Genomic DNA, 13,243 nt, shown 5'->3' on the forward strand with positions numbered 1-13,243 from the left:
TGATGGTCTACTGTATCAAACGCCTTTGAGAGGTCTACAAAGAGAACTGCACAATGCTTCCCATTGTCCAGGGCTGAAATAATGTCATTAGTGACCAAAGTAACAGCTGTAATAGTACTATGATTTGCTCTGAAACCTGATTGGTGAGTACTTAGCACTGAGCAACTTGAGAAAAAGGTTTTTAATTGGTTGTTTACCAAGGTCTCCAGTGCTTTGGCTAGGCATGATAGTTTGGAGATAGGACGATAGTTATCCATCTTATCCCTATCCCCCCCTTTATGCAAGGGGAGCACCTTGGCAGATTTCCACACTTGCGGGACTATGCCAGATGCAATAGAAAGGTTAAAGATGTGTGACAATGGCTCACAAATGACAGGGGCTGCCAGTTTTATAAAAAAAATTGTCTAAATTGTCCACACCAGTAGAACACTTAGGGTCTATGGATTGCAAGATATTGAGAGTTTCACTAGATGAAAATGGCTGGAAGGAAAATGTAGGTACACACGAGGCATGATCGAAGATTGGGCTAGGGTCAGAGTCAACATCCAGTGGAGCCAGCCCAGTAGACAACCTGTCAAATAAGGACCCAGCCTCAATGAAGTGTTTATTGAAAGCAAGACAAATTTCCTGAGGATCCGAGATTTTACAATCAGCCACATTAATACACAATGGCAATGTAGCCGGGTTATTTTTTGACAGGTTTACTGCACCCCAGAATTTAGCTGGGTTAGAGTAGGAATTCGAGACTAAGTCTAAAAAGTTATCAGATTTAGCCTTCCTCACAGCTGCAGTAGTTCTATTTCTAAGTTGTCTGAAGGAAAGCCAGTCTTGCGTATCCCCAGTGCGTCTAGCACGTGACCACACAGAGTTCCGCTCAGAAAATAATGCTGATAGCTCACTTGAGAACCACGGTGCCACCCTATCCTTAATCCTAGTCCTTTTATAAGGAGCATGTTTATCTACAAAGCAATTAAATGTCTTTATAAAAGAATCCAGTGCAGTTTGCACATTATCAGACCCTGCTAAACATAGACTATTATTAGTAGCAATGTCCTCCAAAAAGGTTTGGGGGTTAAAGATTTTAAGATTTCTCCTTTGAACAATACGCGGTCTTGATTTCACAAGTTTTGTGGATCTAACACAGACCGTAGGACAATGATCACTAATGCCTAAATCAAAAACACCACTAGCAGAGATCCTGTCACATCTGTTAGAAAATATCAAGTCAATGAGAGTGGATTTAGCATGATCTTTAGGGTTTGGTCTAGTGCTCTCAGTAATCAACTGAGTAAGGCAGAGGTTACCACTCACCTCCTTCAGGTAACTAGAAGCAGCATTTCGCCAGTCCAAGTTAAAATCACCCAGCACTAGCATCTCTGAATTAGAATATAATGACAGTATATCCATAATTTTATCAGTAGCACTAGCCTCAGCTTTGGGAGGCCTATAGACACCAATCAAAACTAAAGAGTTACAAGGCCCCAAATCAACCTTCAGCACAAGTCATTCGAAACACTTTGGAACTGTGATGGTATTCAATACTGAAACAGACAAACAGGATTTTACATACATTACATACATTTTACATACATTGTAACACCACCCCCTCTGCCAGCTCTGTCGCTTCTATATAAATTATAGTGCTGTAAAGCTGCAGATGAGTCATTGTCAGATTTTTTTAACCAGGTTTCCGATAAAACCAGAACATCAGGATCAGCCTGAGATCTATATCTGTACATATCCCTTACCTACTCTTACTAGTTACTATATCTATATCTGTACATATCCCTTACCTACTCTTACTAGTTACTATATCTATACATATCCCTTACCTACTCTTACTAGTTACTATATCTATATCTGTACATATCCCTTACCTACTCTTACTAGTTACTATATATATATATATCTGTACATATCTCTTACCTACTCTTACTAGTTACTATATCTGTACATATCCCTTACCGACTCTTACTAGTTACTATATCTATATCTGTACATATCCCTTACCTACTCTTACTAGTTACTATATCTATATCAGATCTGTACATATCCCTTACCTACTCTTACTAGTTACTATATCTATATCTGTACATATCCCTTACCTACTTTGATTTGATTTGATTTGATATTTTTTATTTTCGTGTCTTACATACAGATGTATGCCCAGCCCATATGGGCTTACAAGACACATAACAATAAGTATATAATAATATACTTTACCAATTACTTAACAAATGACATAGACCAAGATGGCCATAAAAAAAAGAAAAATACAAGAAAATACAATAAAACGTAATATAACACAAGCTGTACTCAATGTAAATAAACAGAAAAACAAGGTGAATTCAAATACAATTATATAGGATACAGTGTGTTTTGTCTCAGGTGCCATGCCTTCTCCAAAAATCCTGCAAAACCGAAGATGTCCTCCACAAAAAAACAACTCAACATACAGCTCTCAGACTGCCAAAACAAATCTGGGTTTACAATTTGAATTTTTTCAAATAAAGCCCTCCTCAAAGTGGTGTACAAAGGGCAATAAAAAACAAAATGATATTCATCCTCCACCACTCCCAGATCACACAGAACACACAACCGCTCCTCCTCAGGTTTACCCTGGAATCTACTCTTACTAGTTACTATATCTATATCTGTACATATCTCTTACCTACTCTTACTAGTTACTATATCATATCTGTACATATCCATTACCTGCTTTTACTAGTTACTATATCTATATCTGTACATATCCCTTACCTACTCTTACTAGTTACTATATCTATATCTGTACATATCCCTTACCTACTCTTACTAGTTACTATATATATATATGTGTACATATCCCTTACCTACTCTTACTAGTTACTATATCTATATCTGTACATATCCCTTACCTACTCTTTTTTATACTTATCTATTTTTATCTAGCACAATATCTGGAGCAAAACAGAAAGAAGCATTTTATATAAAAGTATTCTGTACTTCTGTATGACAACTAATAAAGAAACTTGAAACATGTATATATCCCTTACCTACTCTTACTAGTTACTATATATATATCTGTACATATCCCTTACCTACTCTTACTAGTTACTATATCTATATCTGTACATATCCCTTACCTACTCTTACTAGTTACTATATCTATACATATCCCATACCTACTCTTACTAGTTACTATATCTATACATATCCCTTACCTACTCTTACTAGTTACTATATCTATATCTGTACATATCCCTTACCTACTCTTACTATATATATATATATATATATATATATATATATATATATATATCTGTACATATCCCTTACCTACTCTTACTAGTTACTATATCTATATCTGTACATATCCCTTACCTACTCTTACTAGTTACTATATCTATACATATCCCATACCTACTCTTACTAGTTACTATATCTATACATATCCCTTACCTACTCTTACTAGTTACTATATCTATATCTGTACATATCCCTTACCTACTCTTACTAGTTACTATATCTATATCTGTACATATCCCTTACCTACTCTTACTAGTTACTATATCTATATGTGTACATATCCCTTACCTACTCTTACTAGTTACTATATCTATATCTGTACATATCCCATACCTACTCTTACTAGTTACTATATCTATATCTGTACATATACCTTACCTACTCTTACTAGTTACTATATCTATATCTGTACATATCCCATACCTACTCTTACTAGTTACTATATCTATATCTGTACATATCCCATACCTACTCTTACTAGTTACTATATATATATCTGTACATATCCCTTACCTACTCTTACTAGTTACTATATCTATATCTGTACATATCCCATACCTACTCTTACTAGTTACTATATCTACATCTGTACATATCCCTTACCTACTCTTTTTTATACTTATCTATTTTTATCTAGCACAATCTCTGGAGCAAAACAGAAAGAAGCATTTTATATAAAAGTATTCTGTACTTCTGTATGACAACTAATAAAGAAACTTGAAACGTGTACATATCCCTTACCTACTCTTACTAGTTACTATATATATCTATATCTGTACATATCCCTTACCTACTCTTACTAGTTACTATATCTATATCTGTACATATCCCTTACAACACACACACTGTACACGCTCACACACTAGCAGCCACTTTAACATGAGCACACACACACACTCATGCTGCACACGCTCACACTTATGGTCACTTTACAAAAGGAAAGGTCACTTTAAGAATAGTATAACTTGAGATTGTATAATATAGCATTGTATAGCAGTGTATATAAAGACCCAGTGCCTCATCCGTAGCTAACAGTGTATTGCACTACCACAGGACCTAGCATGTCCTACCATGCTCTGTAAAAACTCATGTACATATACCGATATGCCCTACTTTGATTACTTGTATTATTGCACAATATCGTTCTATTGGATTCTTATTATATTATTATTATTGTATTATGCACAATCATTGCAGGCAAGACCCCCCGCATTTCACTGTATACTTGTATGCCGTGACAAATAAAACTCTAGACTTGACTTGCTAGTTACTATATCTATTACTGTACATATCCCTTACCTACTCTTACTAGTTACTATATCTGTACATATTTCTTACCTACTCTTACTAGTTACTATATCTATATCTGTACATATCTCTTACCTACTCTTACTAGTTACTATATCTATATCTGTACATATCCCTTACCTACTCTTAGTTACTATATCTATATCTGTACATATCCCTTACCTACTCTTACTAGTTACTATATCTATATCTGTGTTACGTTCTGGACACCGACCTCGGTCGGTGACCACCCACATTCCTGGCATATGTCACTGGGCTTGTCACCTGTCATTTCCCTGTCAATTAGTGCTGTCACTTAGGGGTGGTTCCTGATTGGCTGTCACGGGGGTGTGTGTGGAATGTTGGTATTTTGTCTCTATGTAACATACCTCTCTTCTGCTTGTCCATTGTCAGGTCTTCACTAATTGCGTTCGGGGATAACGCGGACGGTTCTACTCTGGACCTCCAATAAGCTCCCATTTACCTTATTTTACACTTGTGCTATTAGCACTTGTTCTCTCTTAGAATTTACTCTGTGTTCTTACTATTAAAGTCGAACCTGTTCAAGAGTAAACACTCTCTGTCTCTGTGATTGCCTTCACCCATTGGAATTCACCTACCTGCATTCTGACAGAAGACCTGACCATCAGAATTCCATGGAGGCCATCATGGAGATGCTCCGGACGCAGGGAGCAGCCCAGACACGGATGGAGGAACATCAGCAGCTGGTCAGCGCCGAGTTAATCCGACTCAATGGGGTCGTTGGATCATCCCAAGCGGTGGCGCAGTCGGCGTTGGCCACAGCCCGACAAGCCCAAGAAGGAGTGGCTGGTGTTCAGTCGGCGGCGGGAGAAGCAGCGCTCCACGCAGAGGAGAGTCGGGGGGTGTTCGGGGTCCAGGAGCGGTCCCGCGAACCACATCTGCAGGCGCCCGCTCGCTATGACGGATCACCGGATGGTTGTCGGGAATTCATCACCCAGTGTCTACTCGTTTTCCGGCTGCAACCACGATCATTTCCATCGGAGACAGCGCAGGTAGCGTATATTATCACACTGCTCACCGGTCAAGCTCTCTCCTGGGCTACGGCGGAATTAGAGGCAGGGGCGATAATCTGCGACAGTCTGGACGCCTTTACCCGGGAATTGAGAAGAGTATTCGATACTTCCCGGGTACTCTCGATCTTCGAGGCTGGTGGTCGTCTTCTCGACTGCCGGTAGGGCCTCCGCACGGTCGCAGCTTATGCTATAAATTTTCGGATCTTGGCTCGGGAGACAGCTTGGGCGGAGAACGTCTGCGTGGTTCTGTTCGTCAGGGGACTCTCAGCGCGGATGCGAGATGCTCTCTCCGCGCGTGAAATCCCCGAGCAGCTGGAAGTGCTGATCAACACCACCATCAAGATGGATAATCGGCACCGGGAGAGGGAGAAGGAGCATGTCAACAACACCCAGCCCCAGGTATGTTTTCCTTCTTCTCCTGGTGTTGATAATTCCATGCATTACACGAGTGGGCCACTGGGTGATGAATCCATGCAGCTTGGAGCGCTGTCGTTCTCGGACGACGAGAGGCAGCGCTTCATCAAAGAGCGACGCTGCTTCCGGTGCGGCCGCACCGGTCACCGCTTCGGCAGTTGTCGGGTCCAGGCTGTATCGGCTCGGCGCCAATCGGGGATGGAAGGTGCGCCGTCGGGCTTCGAAAAGGCGCCAGCAGGTGGGCTCATTCCTGCCAAAACCACGGATTCTCGTACATTTTTTGAGGTGGCGATCAACTGTGGGGGTGACATTAGGGGAACTAATGCTCTCATTGACTCAGGGGCGGCGGGCAATTTTATTCACGTGGGATTGGTGAAGGAGTGGGGAACCCCAGTGGAGGATTTAGGGGTTCCCTTACCAGTTTATGCCCTGGACGGTCGGCCTCTGGGCAGTGGGAGCGTCACCCAGCGCACAGTTCCCTTACACATCCGGGTGGAGGGTGGGGAGTGGGAATGGGTTACATTTTTTGTCATATTTTCCCCCTATTCTGTCATGGTGTTGGGTCATCCCTGGTTGTCGTCATGTGTTCGTGTCATTAATTGGAGCACGGGCGAACTCTCAACGGCGGCCGACGTCAAGTCGATCGTCAGCGGGAGTTTGCCCAAACCCTTGTCCCCCCCCCCCTCTTCTCTTTTGTCTCCTCCCTCTTTCTCCAGGATGGTGGGGAGCGTGGCAGATTCTGATCTACCCTCTAATCCCGATTTAATAGGGGTGCCTGAGATCTATTGGGACCTGGCGGACGTTTTTAGCAAAACGCGTGCTAAAGCACTTCCGCCTCATAGATCATACGACTGTCCCATTAATCTTCTACCCGGTACCTCCCCGCCTCGCGGGCGAATGTTCTCTCTCTCACGCCCCGAAACCTTGGCCATGAACACCTACATAGAGGAGGCATTGCTTGCAGGGCACATACGCCCTTCCACTTCCCCTGCCGGCGCTGGCTTCTTTTTTGTTGATAAAAAGGATGGGGATCAGCGCCCATGCATTGATTATAGGGGATTGAATGACGTTTCCATCAAGAACCGATATCCTTTACCCCTCATGGACACGGCCTTTGAGTGCTTACAGGGGGCACAGGTCTTTTCTAAACTTGACTTACGTAATGCATACAACCTGGTCAGGATTAGAGAGGGAGACGAGTGGAAGACTGCATTTAACACACCCAATGGGCACTATGAGTATTTGGTCATGCCCTTTGGTTTGGCTAATGCTCCGGCAGTCTTCCAAGCCCTGGTTAACGACGTGCTGCGAGACTTGATTGGGGTGTCGGTGTTTGTCTACTTAGATGATATCCTGATTTTTTCTCGCGATATGGTGCAACACCAAATGCACGTTCGGGAGGTGCTAGACCGTCTCAAGCATCAACTATTCGTTAAGGCTGAGAAGTGTGTGTTTCACACGGACACCGTGTCCTTCCTGGGCTTTGTGTTGACGAAGGGCGATCTGCGCATGGATCCAGCCAAGGTGAGTGCAGTTTTGGACTGGCCACGGCCTTCGTCGCTCAAGGGGTTACAACGGTTTTTGGGCTTTGCAAATTTTTACAGGCGCTTTATTCGCAATTTTAGCGCCTTAGCCAATCCCTTAACAGCTCTCACTAAGGCCTCTCTCCCTGGCTTTGAATGGTCGCCTAGGGCTGAGTCGGCCTTCTGCGATCTTAAACGTCGTTTTACATCCGCTCCTGTATTGATCCGCCATGACGCGGAGGTTCCGTTCATTGTGGAGGTGGATGCCTCTGACGTCGCGGTGGGGGGGGTGCTCTCTCAGAGATGCTTAAAGGATGGGAAAGTGCACCCGTGTGCTTTTTTTTTCTCGCCGTCTGTCACCAGCCGAGCGTAATTACGACGTGGGTAATCGGGAGTTATTGGCGATCAAATTGGCACTGGAGGAGTGGAGACATTGGTTGGAGGGGGCGGCACATCCTTTCATTATTTGGACTGATCATAAGAACTTGGCTTACATCCAAGGGGCTAAACGCCTTAACGCTCGCCAGGCCAGGTGGACGTTGTTCTTCACACGATTTCGATATACCATCTCCTATAGACCCGGCTCCAAGAATATCAAACCTGACGCGTTGTCGCGCCAGTTTGATCTTCCTGGGCGGGAGGAGCAGCCCCATCCCATTATTCCACCGGCCTTGATTTTGGCACCCGTGTCTTGGGGCATAGAAAGGGTGGTAAGGTCGGCGCTAACGCGGGAGCCCGATCCTGGTGGGGGTCCTCCGGGACGGTCGTATGTTCCCAAGGTGGCGCGCTCACGCTTGCTACAGTGGGCACATGCGTCTTCCCTCACCAGCCACCCAGGGGCAACCAGGACCCTGGAATTTATCCGTAGGAGGTTCTGGTGGCCGACAGTGGAGGGGGATACGCGTTCCTTTGTGGCGGCCTGTCCGGTGTGCGCACGTAGTAAGACCTCTCGACGGGCACCGGCGGGTCTCCTCCGACCACTTCCTATTCCTAAACGACCCTGGTCACACATATCTCTGGACTTTATTTCTGGTCTTCCCCTTTCGGACGGATTCACCACCATCTTGGTGGTGGTGGATCGGTTCTCTAAGGCGGCTCACTTTGTCCCTCTCCCCAAGCTTCCTTCGGCCCGGGAGACTGCTTATTTAATTATACAGCATGTCTTTCGGGTCCACGGGCTGCCAGTAGATATCGTGTCGGACCGGGGTCCTCAGTTCGCCTCCAGGTTCTGGAAGGCGTTTGCCGCCGGCCTCGGCGCCTCTGTCAGTCTGTCGTCTGGGTTCCATCCACAGTCGAACGGGCAGACGGAGAGGGTCAACCAGGATTTGGAGGGGGTCTTGAGGTGTTACGTTGCCGGTAGTCCGGCAACGTGGAGTAGGAGGTTGGCTTGGGCTGAGTACGCGCATAATACCCTTCTCTCCTCTTCTACCGGTATGTCTCCCTTTCAGTGCCAGTATGGTTTTCAACCTCCTCTGTTTCCCGAGCAGGAGCAGGAGGCGGAGGTGCCCTCGGCCCAGGCACATGTGGCTCGCTGTCGCAGGACGTGGAAACAGGTTCGGAAGGCGCTACAGAAGGTTTCGGTTAGTACCCAACGGCAGGCTAACCGTAAGCGTCGTCCGGCTCCAGTTTACCGTCCAGGGCAGCGGGTTTGGCTTTCCACCCGGGATCTCCCTCTCCGGGTGGAATCCAAGAAGCTGGCTCCTCGCTTTATAGGACCATTTAAAGTGATTCATCGGGTTAATCCAGTGGCTTACAAGCTACGACTTCCGAGCTCTATGAGGGTTCATCCGACGTTTCATGTGTCCCTGTTGAAGCCATTCCTCTCATCGCCCTTGGCCCCGCCACTGCCTGTGGTTCCTCCGCCCCGGTTTATTGGCGGTCAACCCATTTACACGGTGCGGAGGATACTGGGTTGTAGGCGGAGGGGTAGGGGGTTTCAGTTCTTGGTGGATTGGGAGGGGTACGGGATAGAAGAGCGTTCTTGGGTGCCTCAAAGGGATATTTTAGATCCCAGCCTGATCGTTGATTTCCGGCGGCTGAATCCCGAGGCTCCTAGGTGAACGTCTGGTGCCGTTCGTCGGGGGAGGGTACTGTTACGTTCTGGACACCGACCTCGGTCGGTGACCACCCACATTCCTGGCATATGTCACTGGGCTTGTCACCTGTCATTTCCCTGTCAATTAGTGCTGTCACTTAGGGGTGGTTCCTGATTGGCTGTCACGGGGGTGTGTGTGGAATGTTGGTATTTTGTCTCTATGTAACATACCTCTCTTCTGCTTGTCCATTGTCAGGTCTTCACTAATTGCGTTCGGGGATAACGCGGACGGTTCTACTCTGGACCTCCAATAAGCTCCCATTTACCTTATTTTACACTTGTGCTATTAGCACTTGTTCTCTCTTAGAATTTACTCTGTGTTCTTACTATTAAAGTCGAACCTGTTCAAGAGTAAACACTCTCTGTCTCTGTGATTGCCTTCACCCATTGGAATTCACCTACCTGCATTCTGACATATCTGTACATATCCCTTACCTACTCTTACTAGTTACTATATCTATATCTGTACATATCCCTTACCTACTCTTACTAGTTACTATATCTATATCTGTACATATCTCGTACCTACTCTTACTAGTTACTATATCTATATCTGTACATATCTCTTACCTACTCTTACTAGTTACTATATCTATACATATCTCGTACCTACTCTTACTAGTTACGATATCTATATCTGTACATATCCCGTACCTACTCTTACTAGTTACTATATCTATATCTGTACATATCCCTTACCTACTCTTACTAGTTACACTGCTGGCCAGTGTGACTTACTACCATAGTGTCTTTATACCTGTATCACTGTACATATTAATACTACCAGTATGACTTACTACCATAGTGTCTTTATACCTGTATCACTGTACATATTAATACTACCAGTATGACTTACTACCATAGTGTCTTTATACCTGTATCACTACATATTAATACTACCAGAATGACTTACTACCATAGTGTATTTATACCTGTATCACTGTACATATTAATACTACCAGTATGACTTACTACCATAGTGTCTTTATACCTGTATCACTGTACATATTAATACTACCAGTATGACTTACTACCATAGTGTCTTTATACCTGTATCACTACATATTAATACTACCAGAATGACTTACTACCATAGTGTATTTATACCTGTATCACTGTACATATTAATGCTACCAGTATGACTTACTACCATAGTGTCTTTATACCTGTATCACTGTACATATTAATACTACCAGTATGACTTACTACCATAGTGTCTTTATACCTGTATCACTGTACATATTAATACCACCAGCATGACTTACTACCATAGTGCCTTTATACCTGTATCACTGTACATATTAATACTACAAGTATGACTTACTACCATAGTGTCTTTATACCTGTATCACTGTACATGTTAATACTACCAGTATGACTTACTACCATAGTGTCTTTATAACTGTATCACTGTACATATTAATACTACCAGTATGACTTACTACCATAGTGTCTTTATACCTGTATCACTACATATTAAAGGTCCTGTGTCTTATAAATGGCCTTTTCCAGTGTTTAGCATTGTTTTATAGTTCGTATCAATGGGTCTGTGTCTCTAATTACCATATTGGCGGATTGCTCTAATTCAGTTGAGACAATCTCCTCTCCCAGTGAATTAGGTCATTCTGATTTGACTGTTTTGCTGTGTGAATAAGGCAATGATCTGCATAACTAACGCCCCCTCTATGGTTGTAGCGACAGCAGAGCGAGTGGAAATACCTGCACTTCCTCAAGCGGGTGCCGACAGAGAGAGGCAGAGAACGAGCGAGCGAGAGAGAGAGAGATAGAGAGGGAGAGAGAGAGATAGAGAGGGAGAGGAGCTTCTGTCGGGGAAACAAACACACACGCATTTTACACACAACCTGACCGCGCAGGGCTGGTGTGGGGCTTCTCCCTGGGATATCACTGTCAAAATATCTTTGACTCCCACGCGCATGCCCATATTCCGATCCGTGCAATAATATTCACAGCGGTATATATTGTAATTTGAAACCCGTGGGATTATGCCCCCCCCCCGTGGCGAAATTAATTACTATCCCCCTCAATCTCTCTATGTCTCTCTCTGTCTGCCAGTCGCAGACTGTGGGCGACTGTCACTCAAAGCGCTTATGGGCGGAGCCCAGCACAAACAGCTTGGAATCTTGAAGTCGAAAATTTTTGCTTTTGAGTAATTGATAAAAAATATAAAACAATGCATTTTTTTGAAAAAAACTTTACAGATGAGGCGGCTGGGTGGCGCAGCGGACACTGCGCTTGTCACCAACGCAAGAGACACCGGGTTCGAATCCGGCTGTCGGCGTTGCCTCCGGCTTGGGCCGGCCGTCATACTAACTCAATTGGCAGAGTTAGCGGGTGGAAGTCGATGGGTGGTAATCTGGACGTTGTGGACAGCGACTCCTACAGGTCGGTTGGGGACGCCTGCACAGCAGAGACAGGAAATGGCGGGAGTAGTGTGAGCCTCCCACATGTTACACCTCGCCAATGAGAGTCCGCGCTGGCAGGTGAAAAGATGTGACAGGCTGCCTCCTCGTGTATCGGAGGGGACACGTGATGCAAGGCTTCTATCCTCCCTACAACCGGCCAGTGGGGGGCATATGCGAGCAACGTTCAAGACAGGGGAGGGGTGAATTGGCACATTGGAATTGGGATGGGAGAAAATAGAAAAAGGAGAAAAAAGTGGATAATAAAAAATTAAATAAATACTTTACAGATGTGTTCCATAGACTCACAGGAATTGTGTAAAGTTGCCCAAATGGTGAAAGGAATAGCAATGCACGTCCCCTTTAATACTACCAGCAGGCAAGTGCACACATAGAGGCCAAGGGGTGCCTGAGCACCTGCCTTTTTGAGCCTCATCAAAAAAGTGCCCTTTTTGAAATTTTTTTTTTTTTTTTTTTTTTTACTGTTACGCATATAGACTGCACTTCCAACTGAAAAATGTCAGGATATAATCAAAATATTATGTAAAGAGAGAGAGATGCCCCATATTCCATTGCAGTTTGCACGGCCTCCTCAGCGTGCCTCTCCGCGGACCTATATATTTTATGCATAGCGTGGGTGGTGATGATGATGATGATAGAAACCGCTGTTGAATGCTGGTATTACACTCATTGAGGGACACAAAGAAGTCAAGTCCGATGGGATTTGGGAATCTCAAATACAAATCGGGATTGGAATAAAAAATGCATTTATATTAAACAATACAGAATATACAGCACTTCTTGGGGTCTGTAGGGTAAGCACTTATTCCCTCCCCCCTGAACATTTATGGAGATGTATGGGCCTTTTAAGTCAGTGATAAAGGTGTCTTTCAAGGATAAGTGAGCTCCTGCACTGATTATTATAGTTCAATATTCAATATTTGATCACCAAAACCCCCAAAAAGCATAAAAAGGGGGCCGCCCGCCCGAAAAGCGCCCTTAAAAATTTCGCTCGCGCGCTCGCTTAATATATACACACAAGTGTAGTGCCCTTTTCAGCCTTTGAGCACCTGCCCCTCTAAAGTCATGTGCACGTCCCTGACTACCAGTATGACTCACTACCACCGTGTGTTTACCCACCATGCAGGAGGCCTCGTGGGC

General features: G+C 44.4%; 1 protein-coding gene across 1 annotated transcript in view; it reads right to left on the bottom strand.

Annotated features, from left to right (window-relative positions):
- LOC311223561 (ankyrin repeat and IBR domain-containing protein 1-like) overlaps window positions 1–13,243 on the bottom strand; it is a 211,281-nt gene that overhangs the window by 100,450 nt on the left and 97,588 nt on the right. Inside the window, exon 6 of the mRNA XM_084308341.1 lies at window positions 13,223–13,243. This exon is cut by the window's right edge and continues 191 nt beyond it. Coding sequence (XP_084164467.1) covers window positions 13,223–13,243 — 21 coding nt within the window. The remainder of the gene's footprint in view (window positions 1–13,222) is intronic.

This window comes from Notolepis coatsorum (assembly GCF_963971535.1).
Source record: "Notolepis coatsorum genome assembly, chromosome: 2".
Lineage (NCBI taxonomy): Eukaryota > Metazoa > Chordata > Actinopteri > Aulopiformes > Paralepididae > Notolepis > Notolepis coatsorum.